Source organism: Thunnus thynnus, chromosome 18 (genome assembly GCF_963924715.1).
Source record: "Thunnus thynnus chromosome 18, fThuThy2.1, whole genome shotgun sequence".
Lineage (NCBI taxonomy): Eukaryota > Metazoa > Chordata > Actinopteri > Scombriformes > Scombridae > Thunnus > Thunnus thynnus.
In genome coordinates, this window is record NC_089534.1 from 20,860,834 (window position 1) to 20,882,685 (window position 21,852).

Genomic DNA, 21,852 nt, shown 5'->3' on the forward strand with positions numbered 1-21,852 from the left:
ATGGTGACCAGAAAAGTACTTATTTACAATGTTAGATTACTTCTTACAGACTTCTTTCCTATACATGGATGATCATGAAGAAATCTACCATTGAATCATGATGTAATGGCTGCCGAAGATATGCTGCTTTGATAAAATCTACAGTGCCCAGCTGTTTTAGGAAATTATTTAGCTTCTTTTAGAAATGAAAGTATCAAAATAAAATACAAAATACATAATTGTTCCATGCACTCCTGAAAGACACATGGTGCGTTTTCTGATCTGACGCCCCTATCAGCAGTAATTGGCAAGACGATATCATTTGTCTGTGCTTTCCAAAATCATTACAAATGACTGCTGAAAAGTAAATAGATTTTATGATATGACTACGCTATGGTTGAGGTTTATTTAGGTGTAGGCTCGTGGTTGGGTTAAAATAAGTAGTTGTTAAGATTAAACTACCCTCGTCATTACAATTACAATAATAACCATGTGGTTAGGGGATAATCCAGTCAAAGCCTCCCTACATGGACTTTGTCGCTACATATTTATGTTGTCTCCTAACCCTTCTTTGCTCTGGTCTTAATTAATACAATACAAGTATTGAAAGGCGGACGAACACATTGTTGGTGTTGGTCTTGTCATGAGATTTTTTAACATGTTTTTCAGTCTTTTATCTTAGTCTCATTGCTTTGGTATTCAGATTTTCCATGTCTCTTAGAATCTTTATTTTTGCATTAATCAGTCAAATCTTTAAGTATGCTCCAACCAAAGTGTACGTCACATGGTCAAACATTGTCTGAAACCCCCCTCCCCCACACACACATTTCCATCTAAATTGGGCAGGCTATGTCGGACAATTTTCCTAAACCAACACTCTGACATTCACACCCACTTTACACAGCAACTGGCCAGGTGTGTGGGGGTGAGAGAGTAAGTAGGGTTTGAACTTCTCTCTCAAGCTTTGTGTTTCCTTTTCCACTAAAATTGCTTCTTACGTCTCTTTTTGTGGCTTAAAGGAGACTGTCCAAAAGTGTGAGCTGTTACTGCTATATTTGAATGAGTGTGAAGGTTTGAAACTGACGTATGTTGAACAAACTTAGTTTGTTGGTTTGTTGAGCGTCTCAACACCTTTACATTCCAACATCTCTTTTTCTTAAACATAAGATGAATCAGTCATTTAGAAGCCTTTATAAATATCTGATGTATGTTCATTCTTAGATTAATTCATACAGCATGGGGCCAAATCAGAAAAAACAATTTCCATCTTTATTTTTTGTACTTAAATCCCAGTTAAGTTTGGTGTCATTTCAATACAACTGAGTTCACTTATGGAAAAAATATTAATCTTATCTCACACATTGTGGTTTAAGTTTAGATGTACAGTATGTTGAGGTTCATCCTCTACACCAAAGTTTCTGGGGGTGTTTTGGAAACATCTTTGCTTCCTGTCCCCCTTGTCCTATACTGTCCCACCACCCTCCCCCAACTGTCATTAGCCTCAGATGACATCCACACACTGGAACAAATACACCCATATTTTCACTGAATGTTTCTATTTTTTTGTTTCTACTGTTGTTTTTTTGTGTTATTCCACATTTAGTGCTCTTTGGGGAGGACACTTGTGAGCCCTTTCTCTTTTGCACAGCAGTTTTGCTTTTTCATCTTTATTTTTATGTATTTTTTTTTTCTGTACAGATAAATGAGATAAATAAAGACCTGAGCAGGCATGTGGTGAACCGGTGACTCAAATTCAATCTAAAAGAGGAGAGTCATCCTCATACTGTATCTATTCAAGGACAGAGTCTTGAATAAGGTTCCAGTTACCATGGAAAAAATTTACCTCTGTCCCACAACCAAAAATGAAGCCTGCAGCAACTTAATACAGCAGCATGCCTCGATGCCAAGCAACACGCTAGTTCACAGGGTGTCATTTTGAAAACAGGGGTAATCGAAGTAACAAAAGATTTTAGAAAACTGATGAATTTTCAGACAGCATGCACGTTTTACAATGATGAGTATTGGTATTATAGATACCTACTATCATCCTCCTGCTGGTTTTCAGTCTTCGTGATATTTTAGCCCTGTGATTGAGTTGCATGGCTAGTTTATTAAACTCTGCAGCTGTTGTTTGTGAAGGCACCTAGGAAACAGAGGTAATTGATGGACCTATTGAGTTACACTCACTGCATATGAAACCTCGATGGCAGAGAAAGTCAAGGATACTAATATGAGCTCAACTTTGCACCTTAGCTCACTGTCTGCACACAGAACAGTTACTGACAAGCTGAGTTACTATGAGTTATGATGAGTTGTTGCATGTGTGTATGTACATGTACCGTATATACATGTACACATGTGCACACTTGTACCACTGTGCATGCCCGACTGAAAGGTCAGACTCTATTAATACACAGTGGGCCATTCACAAGCTTATACTTTTCTCACTGCAGTCGTAAATGAGAACAGAAGATTTGACTCCCACCTGGAGAAATTGTGTACTGTCGTGTATGTTTTAACATTAAAATGTTGTGTTAAAAATAACACCACACAGGAGTAAAATAACATTCAAAGTTCACATTTCCTAGGCCAATATACAGTGGTGTCAAGTAAAATAAAGCTGGTGGAAACCCCAATTCAAAGCTCTCAGGTCATTCATTCCCAGACAACTGTTGAAACATCTTTGTGTAAAAATCAGTTTGCACGCTGAACTTGAACATGAGATTCAGTCATCCATCAAAATCTGTCAACATTATAACAGTGTGTGGCTTTGACTACTTGTGTGAGCACTTAGCAGATAAGTGCTACAGTAAAATGGGGTCTAAATTATTGTTTTGGCTTGCTCAGCCCCCCCACAGTGCAATATAATAGGTGGGTTGAATGTGTCATGAAGACTGTGGCGGGGGGTTTCCCAGGGTAAAAAGTAGATGGAAAGATGAGGAGGATGGAAGGAGGGAGGGAGGGAAGGAGGGAGGGGGGGGGGAGCTGCTTTCTCTCACTCGGGGGGTAAGGAGAGATAGGAGGGTGGCCAAGCAGGACCAGACAGCTTTCACGATACCTACAGACAGCAAAGGTTCAAACCTCCACTGAGTTCATGTAGAGAATCAGTGGCAGAACAGGAAGTTGCCTGGAGCAGAAACCTCAGTGTAGTGAAATTAAGTATGAATGTGAAAGTACTTTAAATTAAAAAGGAAGGAACAACTATCCTTTCTAGATTCAATTTGGTGTCATAAAATGGATGTAAAATAGTGATGTAATCTTGCCGATTACTTTTTTTAATACTAATTTTAAAAAGTTAAAATTGTTATCTAGGAGGGTCCTTCTTAGAAATACAGATCAGGAAGTGCATGGTTGGGTAACACAGACATGAGTGTGACAAATTCCTTAAAATAAAAGTGTTTCCTATCTGGTTTTTCGTATGAAACGTCCATGTCCTATTTGTAATCGGATGAAATGACGCAACTCATAAACTTTCAACAATTCCCCCGAGGCCTGTGATGTGACCAGCCACCACTCTTCATGTGTGTGCATGCATGTGTGATGTGTGGGGATAAAGCAAAACGAGGCCAGCAATTAAAATAACTTAACTGGAGCAGAAGAAAGAGTGAGAGAGCTCAGCTATAGTCATCACCCAAATTCACTCGTGTGTCTTTACATTTTGAGGCGTGCTCGGCTTTGTACAGCAGCAACCATTAAATTGTCAGCGCTTGAAATAGAGTATCAATATATCAAAAACTAAGACTCTTAAGAGGTTGTTCTGCAAAAAATGTCTAAATAAGCTACAGCTGAGAAGGACTGTAGCTATACTGAAGACTGAGGACACTAAAGTCATGTGGTCTGTATTTCATCCAGAAATTAGGGGGGTTTAGCAACCTGCAAGAAATTTACAGTACAAAATTTACAGTAAAAAAAAAACAATGTGGATATGTTATATGCTGCTTCCAATTTTTTTTTTTTTGGAATGAACACATCTCATTTTTAAGTAACTTGCCAACATTAATAAAGGATTCCATATTTCCCCACCAGAAGTTTTTTCGGTCATTGTGCAGAGTTGTTTGAAACTTTAATTTGGGGAAATTTACAGACTAATTGAGCAGTTACATATCAAATAACAATGTGTAATGTCAAAAGCATTTCAGCTCATTGTTTAGCTGTCCTGCCCACAACTTGACTGTTTGGATTCACTCTCACCATTCTCATAGTGTCGTTCTTGTTCACAGCAGGCAGCTGTTTACAGAGAAAAGGCTCTACTGTACACTATCACCTCAGCACCAAATGGCAAACAGACACAGTTAGCTGTTGACTAGCTGGTGAACATAGTGGAGCATTTAGCAGCTAAAGAGTCGGATATTTCCCTCAGGAGCTGTTGGAGACCAAAAACAGAGCTAAAGGAGAGTAAATATTGGATTTATATTCATCAGCTGGACAGAAACACGACTCCAGATGAATGCTAATGTTGCTCCGTAACTGCTGGATGTGTAAATAAGCAACTGTTTGCCAACAAGTGCAACATGTCAACTTAAAAGGCGATCACAACTTGCTTCCACTACCCCCAATTGGCCAAAAATGTAGGATTACCTGTATAAACATAATGTTAAAAAATAATCCATTAAAAACTTTTATTTTTGTTGTCTGATCAAAATTTTGAGGGGGGAATTATTCATAGATCTTAAATTGTATTTTGCATTGATATATTTTAAATGCAGTGAATGGTTCCAGTCTTTGCAAACTGTTGTGATCATCAGCAAGTTTTCTGCAGCTCATTCATGAGTTCACAGTTCTCAGAATTCTGCAATTTATCACAGTCTGAGGTCACATCTGACATCATTTTTAAAATTATAAATAATTTCTGCATCGATTTCATAATTTTGACAATCCCAACTCAAGGTCCACTTACTTACAATTTCCACAGCTTTCAGTTATCACATGGTCTTCATCTGTGGGTGAATATACACTTTTATGCACTTCTTGTCCATGTCAGCTTAAAAAATGAAGTATGAAAGTTAATTCTTGGCAGTGCAGTTCAGTTGACATCAATAGAAGGTTACAAATTTTCAAATTAGGAGGTGGCAGTATGAGTAAAAGGCTGAATAGATGCGGACTTAGCTGCAGGACACCACTGTTCACTTCCCACTTCCAACCGCAAGTCTGGACATTTTTTTAAAAAACATAACTACAATTGTTATGTTTACTGTTGCCAGGACAACAAACGTTGCATAACTTTAAGGAAGTAATTCAACCAACACCACATTGCAAGTGATTATTTTAACCCAAGCCATGATCTTTCTCTAACCCTAACCAAGTGGTTTTTGTGACTAAACCTAACCAGACCTTAACCACAGCATTGTCACACCATTAAACATCATTATTTTTCATGATCACTGCCGATAGAGGCGGCGTATTAGAAAATGCTCCTATGGGTCATTCAGAAAATACTGCTATGAGTCGTTCTGGAGGGCAGGTACAATCAACCTTTGTGGTCCTTCCATTATGAGGATTCGTTTTCTCTTTTTTAAACAAGCCAAATCAAGTCCACTGACTGTTGAAGACCATGTGATGTAGTGATAAAGTTCCAGAAAAGGCTAGTAAACTACTATTTCCACACTCAAGAATGAACTTTCATGCTTCGTTGTAGGATTTTACTTTTTATCAGTGCAAGCATCTTTCAAACTGTGAAATGACTGAGAAGAGGATATGACAGAAAGATATTAGGTCACTATTCTGATAGAAATAACCCACAAGATGAGCTCATGTCAGTTGATGCTGACATTTCTTGAAAACATCATTAAATTAGTCATATCTGAATTAATTGATGATGTAATCAGTTTTTTGTGTATCTGACTGATGACACGGATATTTACGTGGGTAAGCTGTTATTTAAATCAAAGCCAAACTATATGTGTCTACATTTAGGATCTTCTGTCTCAAGTGTCCATGAATACAGCTTAGTGTGAGATCACTGTGTATGAATCATGAAGCAAATTAGAGCTAATACATTACTGTGCATAAATACATAAATAAATATGACATGTGTTATGTTCTGATAAAGTCACTCTGATGGAGGAGGAGCTTTGCCTCAAGACACCTAATCCCAAATATGGCCACTGCAGCTCCACACTGAGACTGTACGACATATGGCTTGGTGTCACCACACTGAGCCCCGGCCTGTCTGTTGCGCAGCGGTCAGTGTGTGGTAACAGTACTGTAACAAGACATGACACTTCAAAAGTCCAGCGTGTGCCACAAGCGATAACAAATTGCTGCTGCGCTCACTCCGCCGTCGTGTGGACTCAGAAGCTCCAGATGACAGAATTTTTTATCTCGTCTCTGCGGAGCCGATATCATTTTGATCTTACAGAATAAAAGTGTTTCTTCATTTGCGTTGTCTCCGAGCTCCTTGTCTTTCCCTGTCCTCAGCTCCACTGTAGGTGGCATATTTGCATCTGTTTATTTGCAGAGACATCACCATGGTGCCCCTGTCATGCCTGGAGACCTCCTGTAATCTCCTTGGTGCGCCGTGTGAAATGGGCCATGACCTCTTCTACTCTCTCTTTGGATCCATCTCACTCACTCCATCCCTCACTGCTCTGCTTGTTTCTCCGTCTTACACTCTTGTCTCGCTCTCTGTCTCACACTCACACGCATGAGGATAATTCATTCTCACCATCTAAGAGCTGACTGCAGAGAATCACAGGCATTACAGTGAGTTGGACAGTAGATACAGCTTATCTTGACTCATTTACATCACAGGAATAAACACCGTAAGGCCATAAGCATGCGGACACACAAAAATTACACCCATGTGTGATTGTTGGACATCTCATTCGAGACATGAGTGATAATCTGCTGCTATAAAAGCCTCCCTTCTTCTTGGAAGGCTTTCAACAAGATTTTGGAACCTGGCTGCAGAGCATTAGTGAGATCGGTCACTGATGCTGGGTGATAAGACCTGGCTCATGTTCCAGTTCATCCCAAAGGTGTTTGATGGGGTTGAGGTCAGAACAGTCAAGTAAATAAATCAAAATTTTCAAATAATGGAAAGCCACACAAATTATAGTCCCATTAATAGCTGCAATCCACCATCTTACTACACTTAGTGCATTTATTTCATGTAATTTTATTTGTCTCCCTGTTTTCTGCTCATTAACCTAAATCCAAATTGTCCTTTGGCGTATTTTGTTTGCTAAACATGAGAAGCATTATTTTATGTATGAGCTGTAAGTGCAAAGCGTTGCTGCAGTGGCATTTAATGAAGCCTCAGTGGGATATCGTGTAAGTGAATCTTGGTGTGACAAAGGGAGCTGCGTTGATGGTAACCAGTGCAGCAGTCGTCAGGCTCAGAGATCCTCTGCTTTATTTCACCGCCTCCTCTGACTGGGAAGGCAGCAAAGTATGCACACACTTGATTATGTGTATGTGTGTGTGTGCACCTGTTTGTGTGTAGGGAAAAGGTAGGTCCTCCTCTCGGGCCTGCTTTGCCTAATACGTCCATGCAGGGCTCGCTGGAGAGCGGCGTGCGGCAGCACAAAGATCAGGGCTATTCTGGTGCTGCCAGCCTGCCCAGTGCTGATAGGAAAGGATTAATGAGGCGGGGCACTCATCACTCGTAATTAGAAACAACGCTAAAAACTATTTTTGTGCCTGTTCCTATGGAGAGATCTTGACCCTCAGGCCAGCCCACCCCCACCCCCCCACCCCCACTCTTTCCCTGCTAGCCATGAGGCAGTAGACGCCTGCAAAGTTGGAGTAAATATAGGCCCATAACTCCTGCAGCCATGTGACACATGGTTCAATGGAGGGGAGCACAGATAATTCACAACTCTGGCTGTGTACTCCAGTGGATGTTCAAATGTCAAGAGGCTGATAGAGGCTATCAGTGTCTCTTAAAATACATACTCTAAGGCTTGTTTGTTGTTATTGATCCTTGTAATTAGAGAGTTTCTGAGCCTCTATTGTCTCCTGGTGTTGTAGTCGACCGTCCTGGTTTTCACTGTATTATGGGGGGCCTTTGTTATGCGTTAAAAAAAAAAGTTTTTCTTTATCCTTAAATCTGTTGTTTCTCTCTTAATATTAGGATTTTTCACACAAATGAAACTCTGTTAATCGTTTGAGTCAGTTATCAAGCAAAAATGGCAAACATTTGCTAATTTCAGCTTCTAAATTGTGAGAGTTTTTCTCCATTTTACATCACTGCACAGTACTTATATCTTTGAGTTTTGGACTGTTGGTCAGACAGAACAAGCAATTTGAAGACCAACTTGGACTAGAGAAAAAATAATCGATAGATTCATTATTAATCTAAATAATTGCTAGTTGCAACCAATTTTTGGCCACTTGGGGGCAGCAGAAACAATCTGTAATTACAACACTGACAGATTTTCACCTTTTATGTCAATGAGATAGCAAACAGTTGCTTATTTACGCATCCACATTAGCATTTGTGTTTTGGCCACTGAAGAAATGTAAGTCCAATATTCACTCTCCACTAAGTCCTGAAGGAAACATCTGGCTTTTTACCTGCTAAATGCTCCTCTGTGTTCACCAGCTAGCCGTTAGCTTAATCTGCCATTTGGAGCTTGGCAGGTAGTGTTCAGTGGGTTTTTAGAGCTTGTGCAATGGGAAAAGTTGCCTTCTGCTGGCAATCAATGATGAGAGCGACGATAGTGAATCAAAACAGTAACATTGTGGGCCATTAAACCAAAACAAAGAGCTGAAAGTCACCAAAGCGCATCAGAGTCTGGTAATAATTCTCTGCAGGTTTGTCAATACAATCAATCCTTTTTATATACACATAGTCATTTGATGCATTGTTAATATAAAAGCATTCATTAGAGAAGTTTTAAACACTTTAATGAAACATCTGGCACACTTAAGGTTTTTTTCTCAGTAAAATATTGTCAGAAACAACTTACAAACATTTTTCTATGTAATTTCAACATAATATTTTCTACGTACATTCCTCCACAAAAATGAACTTCCAGGACACCCGAACAAACTTGAAGCCTCCCTGTTTATTTCAAAGCTCACAAGTAGGGATTACAAAATTACAGTGCTTCAATTGCAACAGTTCAAGGAGTAGTAGGAGAAGAGTAGGAGAGATGACAGACCAGTTGAGGAATTTTGAGCAAGTCATGCAAAAAGGTGTGGGAGAAGGCCTCCGTTATAATAGCACCCTTTGTGGAAAAAAATAAATCCATCTGTCCATAGGTCAGTGCAAAAATAGTAATGAATATATGCATACAAAGAAAATAGATATATATTTATATACTGTATATACTTGACCGTTGACTACAGACACAAAGAAAGATACATAGACTTGTAGAGCGAAGCCCATTCCACTGGAGCCTCTGAGCCCAAAGCAGAGACTCTTAAACAAGTCTAGTCGTAAAGAGTGCACATCAAATATGACAGCTTGATATTGTTCTAAGACAGAACCATGTTTCCAAATAAAAAGGAACAGACCCAGATGCCTCTCAGAGCTGTCGATCAGGCTGTGACATCTACAGAAAGAGCAGTGTGGGAAAGACGGACAGCACCATAATGACCGTGAGTGTCCCTCACAGACCAGGAGCACACAGCATGCTTCGTTTTCCAACCAGAGAGTAATGTACAGTACGACGGTTACATTGTTCAGTCAAATAGATCATTACATACAAAAGCCATGTGCGGCTGCGGTTGTAGGAACCAGCAGATGGGACGAAAAGGTATATTATTCTTATATAACATTGGCTCAGATGGTCTTTTTTTTTCTTTTGCAAATGGTAATCACTGAATATAAATGCAGAAGCTACAAACCTGGTGGTAAATGATTATTATATACCTTTTATCATATTCAAATATATTGTGGAGCACCAGTAGACACCAATGACAACAGCAACAAAAATACAAGTGAGGACACGTTGGCACACAAACATTTTTTTTTTTAAACTTCATTGTCGATAAGTTAAAACACTTCAATCTCCAAGGCTGCAAACTCTTATTCATGCTTGAAATGTTTGCAGAGACCTCACAAAACAACTCAAGGTACGCTCAAATGATAACTGGGTAAAGAAACAACCTGTTACAATTTCTTTTGCATAGCATGAATTTTCACGAGGGATCTGTGAAGCTTATTGTCGTGAATAGTTGTGTTGTAAAGCCTTTCTGAGTGTACAGTGTGTGTGTTTGTATTCACTATGCTATGAAAACTCCTTGCATTCTCCTTCAGAGACACGAGATCTTTTTTTTCTCCAAACATTTGGGTTCAGTATTGCAAAAGAAATGTTGGTTTGTTGCTTTGACAATGATAATTTTAGCCCTGTGCTTCATTTGTGTCTTTATTTTCATGCAAACAATTACGGAGAGCTGAACAAAATGAACATAAACAGAATAGAAACCATAATTTGTGTGGAAGCTGCTTTAAGTCAGCTCAGTAAGAACTGTTAGATACTGGTTGAAAACATTGGGACTCCTTGTTTTTAGCTCTGAATTTCGTGTTTGAACTTCAGTTGAACAACTACATGCTCTTTTATGGTTTGAAAATCTTTGACAGCCCTTGGTTTTGTCAAATCCAAATCAATTAGATAAACAATACATGGTCCTCAGGTATTTCTTTCTTTTTTAAATGCTAAGTTTTTTGATGACCATGCACACAGTCATCTCAAAAAGAAGAGGTCTGTACTGTCTGCTCCTTGGTAAACAGGTGGTTGTATTGCACCTTAAAATGCATGCATCCCACCTGGATACCTAAAAGCTTCCCTTTATACCTATTGGTATTATAATTTCCAGTAACTGTCAGAGGACAGTAAAATGTGTGAAAACTGACATGACTAAATGGCAGAAATCAGTGATTTGTATAAGAATGAAGGCATGAGGAGTATTTTTGTAGCCTTTCCTTTCATTATCTATCTACATATATTTTTCATAAAATGAGTTAAATGTGAGTTTATTCAGATGCAAAAGGATGACGGTAAACTTTGTGTGCGTACATATACATTTACTACACTACTATTTAGTGCCCAGTTGATTTACAATTTACGATGGTGCTCAGTTTCTCCTTCAAATGCCACCACAAGATCAGAGTTACATAATGAGCATTTTTACCTCAAGGGTTTTTAGCATCTTTCAATGCAATTTTCTCAAATTCTGCATATTAATCAGGAACTGCAGAGAAAAAAAAACTGGCATGTTTTTAAAGTTTGTATATTAGGGCAGCAGGTTGTTTTTGTCTGGGAGCTGATTCAATCTTGGTGTGGTCTGCAGCCGTCTGCACGTGATGGTGGTGCCATGCGCAGGCCCAGTGGTGACACATGAATTAAGGCATTGATAGAGGCACTAGAACAGCACGTGACAGCAGCGCTTGCCTACGCAAGGCAAAAGAGCTCACTTAACTGTAGCTTAGTGTCAGCAACAGGGAGTTGCAAAAGATTAGACAAAAGGTCACACTGCTCTTCCACCACTGTCACACTTTAACCGTGACCAGAGGGGAGGAAGTGTCTGTTTGTTTGAAGTCTGTACCTCAACTCTACTACCTTAGGATGGAATAAATCACAGCTCAAAATGTAGGGCATTGAGAAAAACATACACAGGGACAGAAAACACAGTCGAGTACATAACAACAGAGCCAGCTCGTGGATGAATGGGAGCAGAAAGAACAGAGGAGACGACAGAAGCAGGCAGTGAAATTCCTCCGTTCTGTTACATTAAACATCACCAGTAGCCCTGTTTTACAATATTCACTGATTATTTCAAAGTGTTCTCTCCTCTGCTAGCAACCATGCATAAAAAAGCTCTTATGGCTGTCTGGTAATATATATATTGCTAAAATATATGCATATATGGATGCAGGAATGGCAAAACTAAGATACTGAAGCAAAAAATATGTATTTGTCGTTGCGTGAATTTTGGAAAATACACAGATGACAAAAAATGAACCCCAATTTTTTTCTGTCTCTTGTACACATCTGCGCCTAATATTACAGCATAAGTGTTTGCACCATAAACATAAACGTGTAGAACCGAACAACAGTAATTACATTAGCATCAAAATGGTATTTCAGCAAAGAGCTGGAAATGTTTCGTAATCATTACCAATATATACATATAAGATCAAGGTCTCAGTTGCATTCCACTCTGAAATTATTGCACAGTAAGCCACTGTGGGCTCGTCATGGTCACCCCCATAAACCCCTGTATAAAAATAGAACGACAACATTAACACACCAAACATGTCTTCATCTTTTTGTTTTTTTTGTTTTTTGACAGGCACTGCCGTGGCCGACCCCGCCTGAGTCTGCAAACATGAACTGTGTGCCACAGTGTGAGCTTTAAAAGTTTCTCTTGTCAGTAATTGCCCCTAAGCACGTAGAATATCTTTTCCAAACCGATTTTCTTTTCCCTCATGTGCGCTCCTCTGCGGTTACAAATGGAAAGCTTCCAACTGACCGCTTCCTCTCTTTCTTTCTGTCTCTATCTCTCTAACTCGTCTTCTCCTCCGGGACTTCGGCCAGGTCCAAACAGTAGGGATTTTTGGCATTTCTCATCACCACTGACCCAGAGCTTTGGCACTCCAGAGAGTCCAAGATGAGCATGAGGAGATTCAAGAAGAATACAGCGGCTCTCTCACACGCCAAACCAGCTCATCGAGCAGCTGGTCTCTCTTGAAAAACAGTGAGAGTGAGTACAAGTGTGAGCGTCGAGTCGAGGGGTTCGTTTAGACGATGGTCTCCACACCGATGAGCTTTGGTGTGAGGATTCGTGGCGTGATTCCATTGTTGAGGTCTTCCTCAAATTCCAACAGCTGGCCCATGAAGTTGAGGTTTGGGGAGATGACGGGCCTCCTGGTTTTGACAAACTTGTAGGCGTCTGTCATGGTCATCCAGGTGTGCTTCATCAGGTAGGCAATCACGATGGTGGCTGAACGGGACACGCCTGCCTGGCAGTGGATTAGAAGGCTCATACCTGCTTGATGTGCTTCCTCTGCAGAGACAAAAATGGAAACATGTGAAACACGGTTCAATAAACGCTTTGTTTGCTGAGGGGAAGTTCAGTCATCACATATGATAAGTCAGTAAAAGTTCATAAGAGCAGGCATTAATCTAGTTCTGGTTTTGAACCTCAGTCCTTTTTTTGGTTCCAACTGATATTTGCCTGTTGAAACAAGTATCAAAAAGTAATCAAATGGTTTAATGATCTGATTTTTTTTTTTTTACTCAAATCATATTTTCTTGCCAATTTTGGACTGTATTTACTTTAGACATGGTTCTTGTGCAGCTGTTTGTGTTTAGACAATATTTAACATTTGAAAGGTTAGGCTTCTTCTATTAAATGATGATGATGTTAAATGAGAGTTTTTCTATATTACTCACAGCAAAATATTTAAAAAAAGGATTTTTTTTGGTACTCGTGTAGAAAACTGTATCGGTATAGTATTTTAAAAAAATTCAAAACATACTCAGCCCTACATCTATTCATGTTCTTTCCATCTATTCATTTTCTATTACCCACTTATGTTGGCAGCTGCTTATCCAAACATTCTTTGGCCAAAAGCACCCTTGAACTGACCTACAGTATCCCAAGGCTAATTCACAAAGACACAAACATACTCACAGTTGAAGCTAATCTGAAATCTCTAGGTTATTCAGTTGAGCTGTAATCAAAAAGATTACAGATAGAAACCTATGTAAACTCCACTCAAACTCAAAATGGACCACAGTCAAGAGTTGGACACAAAACCTTCTTGCCAAACCATTGAGCCACCACACCAGCCTAGTTTTCTGTATGTAATGCTTAAATCTAAGACTGAATGAAGGCTATACCTGTGTTAAATGTGTTTCTTACACATCTACAGTGTCTTTTAAATATATGTCTAAAAAATGCAGACATTTAGAGTACTGTCAATCAACACAGCCTTTAATTAGTCCAAAAGGATTCTTAAAATGATTTATTTCATCACGATGTAGTCTCTTCATTATTCTTCATCATTCACCCCTGTTTTACCTACAGTAATGGTTCCCAGTCTAGAGGTCAAAAAGTCTGAGATACTAAAAAGATAGTAAAAAAGAGGTGAGAATAATTTTTCTCTGAGCTACTGTACACAAAATTATGTCACATTTCTCTATTTTTTGCTTCTTTTCTTATTAAACAATACATAGTTTTACCTTTTCAGGCCTCAGTATTCAAGCCTCAAGAGTATTCAAACAAAACAATCTGACATGGTAAATATTAGTCTTCAGTTTAATTGCTTACAGCTCTCTGTAACATGAGACGAGGAGTCTCTCACAGCTGTTGTTTCATCTTAAAAGGTCACAAAACAAAGGGTTGGAAACCACTGTCTTAGCCTACACACCTCCAGTAAAAACCTCTAATGCTGAACTGAGTGAAAGTTTCCATACCGATGAATTCAAACGCCTCCTCAAAGTACTGGCGCAGGTTCTGCTTGTTGCTGTCGGTGGCAGGCAGGCGCTTGTAGATGAAGAAGCCTGTGTCGTAGTGGTAGAGCGGCAGGTGGGTGGTCACATTTAGGACGTAGCCGATGTTCAAGCGCTGCAGCAGGTTGGCGTCCTGAGCGTCGTGCTCGTTCCCCAGATAGAGGAAGGGCAGGATTGGCGTGAGCTCTGCGTTCTCGATGTCCGGGGTGGAGGGCAGGGTGTGAGGTAGCGGCCCCGTCAGGCCGGCAGCTGCGCCGGTGTCCAAGCCTTCGTGGAGGTGCAGCGAGTGCTCGCACAGGTTCTCATGGCTCTGCCTGAAGCAGCTAAGGCCTCCTATGAGCACAAACACAAAGACTGGGGTGTGAGCTCAAAGAACATAAAGTGTTTATTTTCCTCCAATAACGACTTTTTGATAATAACATGAAAGGTGTTTAAATGTTATTCAATTTTCTTATTTAATTAATTTTTCTGTTTTTCCTCCCATGTCCCCTTTTTAAATGAAAATTTGACCTCTTTGGCTCATTTGGTAGAACATGGAGATACTGCCTGGGTTAAGGGTTCAATTCCCACTGGAGCCCTCCAGGCTAAAAATACATGAACTCATGCTTCTGTCCACCACATGGCACAAGTTACGACTGAGTAGGACAACAGTTCAAGCTTTGCATACACATCTGATAGAGCAACGACAACTGGCCGTAAAGCGCTTTGAAGCACTGACACATATTACTACTACGTTGTTACATTTGTTTGTGATTTGAATGTCCATTTGGATATTAAATCAATATGAAAACTGTTCCCATATTTCCAGCAACTGACTGTTCAAGTCAACTCTGTTTTATGAGGGAGACAAATGACCAAAATAGTTTTTAGAACAATTTCCACAAGACAGACTACATGATAAATGCCCCTCGTTAAACTACAGGTAAATAGATGTACTAAATGTTTAATATGCTTTTCACAGGACATCTGCACATCTCAAAATAACTGGTTTGCACCTGTTGCCTGTGATGCTACAGTTTCCCCTCAACACCAGAGTTGTTGGGAGGGGTGGAAAGTGTCACACACATAGTATCAGTTCATGTATTGTTCACATTGCAAGAGTTGACATCATGCCATGTGAGGTCATCGCACAACTTCCCCTCGGTGACCGGGCAGGTGGGGATCTCCTGTCAACTGTCGGACAGTGTTTTCATCATAAAACAGGCCGACTGTTCACTACGAACAAAGATCTGATGTTATTGTGGTACTGACCCAGCCCTCCTCCCATAGTACATGATGGTAATAATTAAACTTTAGTAAATAAGAGAAAGGGAAGTACAGGCAACTGTGACAACACACTCAGCAGGACGTTATGGGGAATTTCCATTGACATTGATATTTTTCTTATGTTCCCAATTATTGTAAGCTCATAAGACATTTACAAACCCTCGTCATGTACATTTTCTCTACCAGAAATTGAATAAATTACAAGAATATGATGACTGATCAAAATTTCTTGCAAAAACTTTACAAGGTTGTGTTTTCCATTATCTATACAGCTAATTATAAAAAAAAATTGCTAAATTTAAAGCAGCATTAATTGATTTTTTTGGCACTTGCAGTGGTAGATCAAGCTGTAAATACCACATTGACTTATTATCACTGTGCAAAGTTGTTATGGCAAAGATGTTAGCAAACAGTTGCCTACATATTTACAGTAAACAAAGATCAACGTTAACATTTATTTCAAGTCGGGTTTCCGGCTATCTGATGAAATGTAAGTCAACTTTTAGCTCTGTTTTGGTCATCACCAACTTCTAAAGGAAATATCTAGCTACTAACTGCTCCACTATGTTCACCAGCTAATTGCTCACTGTGTAACATTATTCTAATGTACAATTGTTGGGCTAATAATAAAGTCTTCACCCACAACGCCACCATCAATAGCAGCTAGCTGGCTATTTGTGGTGTGCTTGTACATGGTTGATTTACCACATCTGATTAGCGTGCACAGCCAAGTGTCTAAGCTATGCAATGTGGTGAACTGTGAAAACTGCCTCCTGTTTCGGCTCAAACTCAACCAGCATCTTGATTTTCTGGGCAAACTCACTTGATGACACTTTTCAGAAGAAAACAGAATAACAGAATCTCCGGACGCAGCACATTGCTGTGAGATGAAATCTGTCGAGTGTGACCGTCTGTCATTATCTCTGACTAACTCACAGAGGAAAACATGAAGTGTCTCTATCACTTTCATAAGCCAGTGGCCCAGTTCCTGCTTAGAAATAACCGCTTCTGCCTCACTAGGGCCTCTCATACCACACAGTCCAACGCTTACCATAAAACTTTCCTACAATGACATGTTGTTTATGGCAATTCTGACGGATTAAATATAACCTATTACTGCATTTAGCTGCAGCACAGCAGAGCTTTTCTGTTTCCAGTGTCACACAACTACAGTATTACAATAAATCATGACTAAGACATGATGGTAACTGAGCAAATAATGGAGTATGAGTAAATTATTTAGCGGCCCTCATACATACGTGTCCCAAATATGCACTATTACTACTGCTTGTAATCATAACAGTTCACTGCCTACTTCTCCTGGTTAGAAATCCCTCAAACATCTTAACATAATGAAGAATTAACCGCCATTGCATGTGGAAAGCAAAAACATGAGTGTAATGGGATCAAGGCCTTTTCCACATCACGCATTTCATCCACATTTTGGTCATAATATCAACAATTAAATCACATGTCTAAGGTATTTGATCATATAGGATGGAATAGTTGGGACCCAAGGGAGATATTGGCCATCCTTGATATGAAAAAGGACTTCAAATGTAGATAAAAGTGAGGCTGAGCCATTGGATTCCCTCCGCAGAGAGGAAGGCTTGCATTTTGCAAGAATTTAACCAGGGGGATAAAAGAGCAAGACAGTCTGCCTGTTCCTCCCACCGAGGCAAAGCCTCAGACAGACACCAATGCAGGATGAGAGACTGAAGAGGAGCCTCATCCATCAAAGTACACAGGAGGACGGGAAGAGAGGAGAAGAGAAGAGATCAAGGTGCTGTGATCTTACGGCTAGACGGTGACTTGGAGGCATTCAGAAAACACTCACAGCCCAGCCCCCAACACGACATACTGCTCTAGCTTCAAACACACACACACGCACACTCACCAAAGATAGAAAACATGGCACCGACCCAGGGACTGCTATCTCAACAGGCTGCCTTATTTACTAACAGCTGCCTCTCACTCCCTGCTAAATGCTTAAATGTGTCATATAGAAAGCTGAAGAAGAGTGTGTGCATATGTTTATGTCTGAGGTGATGGAGATGGAACGTGCATAGGTTTAATTACACCTGCAAAATGGACCAAAGCTGTTGTATATGGTAGTGTAACTGCTATAAAGCTCACAGGATAATTAAACTACAACCAGCATGTTGACAGGCGATGTCAGCTGACCAAAACATAAGGTCAAAGTTTAACACTACACACTATTTTGCCACCTCACTAGTTTCATATCAGTTTATATTGCTGGTAAGCTTCCACCAATGCTAATTCTGGCATTATTTTCAGATGTCTACAATGATTTACTTCCTCCAGAGTCAAATTAAAGCTCATGAAATTGCAGTGAATATCCCTTCATATACTGGAAAGCCTTCTTTCCGTTTTCAGCTTGCACCCCGAGCCTTGACAAACACACTTAGGTGTTACCTTTGAGGATGATGGGGTCCTTGCCCTCCCTCCTCAGTGACTCCAGGACCACGTGCAGTGGCTGGGAGGATGTCAGCCGGTTGGGGTCCGTGGTGCTCTCATCATAAACCACAATCTCTTTGGAGAAGATGCCCTTAAAAGAGTCCTTGCCCTCGCGGCAGGAGATGAGGTCCAGCACAGTAATCTTGCCCTGCTGCAACCGCCGCCGGCTGATCTTGTCGGAGCAGTTGATGTGCACAGCCCCTCGGATGTGGCTCTTGTTGTACTCCATGAAGGGCCGGCAGTCAATGATGACCGGCACAGGCCCGATGGGGTGACCCATGGGGCAGCAGGCCATCCGCTTGGCCAGCTCATTGGGGTGGATGAGTCTCACGGTGGACAGGGCTTTAGGCGTGCCCGCAGTGAGACTGGAGGCGCTTAATGCTTCATGGTTGCTGACCATAGGTGTAGGGGGCCCAGCATAGCTGAGGTTGGGGCTGCTGGCGCTCACCTGGCTGTGGCTGAGGCTCTGGCTGTCCTTCTCATAGGTAGTCACAGAGCAGCAGCTGGCACTGCTGCATCCACACGACAACGAGCGCGTGGAGCCCTTGGATGAGGGCATATACGTTACAAGATTGGCCGTCGCCCGAATTTTCACCACGGTGGTGTTGATGACTGTCTTGTTGCTGCTGGTAGTGGCGATGGAGTCCAGGTAGCTGGTGTCCAGGCGCAGTTGGAGTTCCTGAGGTCGGATCGGCCTTGGCAGCGCCACCACAATTCTGTCGTCAAGAGGAGATGGAGGCATGGGGAGACCGAGGGCTGGACGCTTATGGAGAACTCAACAAGCCGCTCTGTGGGGACAGGGACAAGATAAGACATGAGGCGAGGAAGAAAATCTTTGCAGAAGTGAGTACAGTTCAATGAATTTTGCACCCACAGATTAAGATCAAGGCAGCAAATGAATGAGAGCACACAGGCTGGCCTCTTGTCTGTTTGATAAACATGCAAACTAGAAAACGGCTGCTGAAGCCAAATATTAGTAGTGTCAACACCTGCAGGGCAACACCCAAGTTGGTGGTAAAATGTAGGTGTGACACCGGCCACTAATAATAAAGAGTGAAATCATCACAGAGTCTCGTGAAACTGAATCACTGAGTGCAATTAATTTGAATCATCCTGCAGATACTGTACATGTGTGTGTGATATTGAATTTCCCATCCAAAATATTCACCCAAGTCTGGTGTCTGATCCAAAGCTTTTATAAGGAGAGAGTGACCAAAAAGAAAAAAAAAAAGAAAAGATAAAATACTGCATCAACGCTACGCCGCAGTTTGGTCTCTCCCCCAAATGGAAAGTCGGGATACAAAAAAAAAAATCAGCAGCTTAAGCATTTTGAAAGCATGTCATCCTGGCATATTATGTAAAGACTCCCGCCGAGTATTGCCTGTCCCTGCCATCCCCGTCCTTTAAGCACGGTGCAGAAATCATTCATGGCAAATCTTCATTGAAGAAACCGGCATGAGAACGTGCCGAGAATGTGATCAGGCTGTCAGGACGAGACGAACTGATCACAAGAGCTCAACACTGACGGAAAATTCAATTTCACACCACCGTCAGTTATAAAATTAAATAAAGAAATACGCGATGCTTGCATTTTTTTAAAGGGATGGATTATAACTTTGTCGCAACGGTGTGATATAATAAAGATACAAGCTGTAATAAAACACTTATAGCCGTAGAAATAATAATATAGGCTAGTAATAAGAAAACAACGCAAAATGGTTGCACCACTGTGATATTCCTCTTCATTAATTATAGAATCGCATGAAATGTCTATGACTGTGCATTTCAACCACAACTTGCGCCTTGGACACTCATCTCCCAAACTTGCCTTGTATTTCTGCTTACCGGTTGACTGTAGACGGATTTATTATCTCCGCTCGCTGACAGCGTCGCCTCCATTCAGTCCGTCCCGGTGTTGTGGATCGGCAACATTTTTTAGTACTTTTACCCAGCTCCCCAGAAATAATATTGAAGGAAGTCTGCCAGCCTACAGAAGTCGCGCTGCGGGATTGACGCGAGTCTGAGCCAATGCGCGGCTTCATTAATATTACATTTGATCCTTTTTGTACGGGGAGGTCCGGCCCTGTGATGGGAGGGGTTTGGCCGAGGCTGTCTGCCGGGGAGGAGAGGAGAGGAGAGGAGAGGCGAGGAGGAGGAAGAGGAGGAGGTGGAGGATTGTCGCTTGAACTGCCTTCAGCCCCGCGTATTGAGCAGGGATGATGTCACTGGCAGCCAATCAAAAGTCTCTCCAGGAGGCTCGAGGAAGAACACACGGTGCCTTCACGTGCTCGTAAACTTAATTGGAGTATTTAGTTACGTGGGAGCCAATTATACTTGATTTTGGCGAACCTCCCTACAAGAAAGGCCACAGAAAAAGGCAGGAAATGTGGAAATGAGATTTCAGAATTTCAACAGATTAGTAGAAAAAATGAAGCCATGCACTGACTCAAACTTTTACATAATGGGCAGACTGGCTGGTGATTGGGTAATGCTTCAGTTTTTGAATTTGTTTGATACCCATATTCAGTACTGCTTATGAAGGTAAACAATATGAATTCTTATGAAATTATTATTAGTTGGTACAGGTCAGTCTCTAACAATATAAATCACAAGACATAAGCTGAGCATCATAACAAATTTAAGACTTTTACGTTGAAGACGTTTTGACTAAAGCTCCGACAATTTGTCGATTAATTGGTTAGGTGCCAACTATTAAATTAATTTAATCATTAATGAATCATTTTTTCAGACAGACAGCTTCTCCTATGTGAGTATTTTCTGGTTTCTTTAGTCCTCTATGACAGTAATTTGAATTCTGGATTGTTGACTGTTGGTCAACAAAACACAACATTTGATTATGTCATTTTGGGGTTTGGGAAACAGTGATCAACATTTTTCACACTTTTCTGACATTTTAAAGACTAGATAACTTAATCAACTTAATTTAAACTTTATCAAGCAATAATGAAAAAATGTTGACATGTCACGGTAGGAAAATCACAAATGTAAATAGTAGAATTAATGATGGCTTAATTCCATTTAGCTGCTTAAGTTTCACGTTCCTGGTATTGGGCATGTTGGCCTGTTAATGTTATTAGTAACACCTGCGCTTTTTCTACTATGACAAATGAAAATCCTGCTATGAAAAAGGCATGAAAAGCATGCATAGCTTATCTCCATCGAGGATGCTGCAATAACCTGAAATTGTTTGTGTTTTTTATTGTGATATGCTTAGAAATGTTTCAGTGGCATCTTTATATAGATATTCATCACAGTCTGGACCAGTATCAAAAACTAATCCTTTGTTGCTTGACACATGAGCTAACCTTCCACCAAATTTAATTGAAATGTGTTTTTTGACACCCTGCTAACTAATAGAAAAAGAAACAAAAAAACAATTGGCACCAAATTTGTGAGCTCCTTGGAAGAGGTAATAAATAAATATCAGATGAAACAATAATACAAACATAATAAAAATGTCATTACTGTCTGAAGTTGGTCTACAAATCTGTGTTTCCTTGTGTTAAATGTTCTCTATTTTTAATGGCATTCGTTAGATGATAACTGCACCTTGATGAACAATCCAACCACTGCAAAAATTTCATATTCCTTCAGCTGCCTGATACTGCTTTTTGGGGGTTTTGTCTTGATTGATTGATTGAACTGTCTTCATTGACAAGATATATGACATATATATATATATAAATAAATAATATATGCA

The 21,852-nt window shown here is 40.4% G+C and overlaps 1 protein-coding gene across 3 annotated transcripts; it reads right to left on the reverse strand.

The window, feature by feature from the left end:
• Positions 1-8,970: 8,970 nt before the first annotated feature.
• Positions 8,971-20,259, reverse strand: dusp10 (dual specificity phosphatase 10). Of its 3 annotated transcripts, none has more exons than XM_067571532.1 (4): positions 19,960-20,259; positions 18,090-18,919; positions 14,352-14,720; positions 8,971-12,936 (listed from the first exon to the last, which is right to left on the reverse strand). In XM_067571532.1, exons 2-4 carry the CDS (start codon positions 18,871-18,873, stop codon positions 12,671-12,673), a joined length of 1,419 nt encoding a protein of 472 aa, XP_067427633.1. In that variant the 5' UTR covers positions 18,874-18,919; positions 19,960-20,259; the 3' UTR covers positions 8,971-12,670. The 3 variants fall into 3 exon arrangements, with proteins under 3 accessions (XP_067427633.1, XP_067427632.1, XP_067427635.1); XM_067571531.1 differs by having other exon boundaries at positions 19,977-20,257; XM_067571534.1 differs by lacking the exon at positions 19,960-20,259 and adding an exon at positions 19,006-19,071.
• Between the last annotated feature and the right edge of the window lie 1,593 nt (positions 20,260-21,852).

Coding starts and splice junctions, on each gene's coding strand:
- dusp10 (XM_067571532.1), bottom strand. CDS start 18,873: ATGCCTCCATCTCCTCTTGACGACAGAATTGTGGTGGCGCTGCCAAGG. Junction 14,721..18,089: donor GGACCCCATCATCCTCAAAG/GTAACACCTAAG, acceptor TTGTGCTCATAG/GAGGCCTTAGCTGCTTCAGG. Junction 12,937..14,351: donor GGAGGCGTTTGAATTCATCG/GTATGGAAACTT, acceptor TTGTCTCTGCAG/AGGAAGCACATCAAGCAGGT.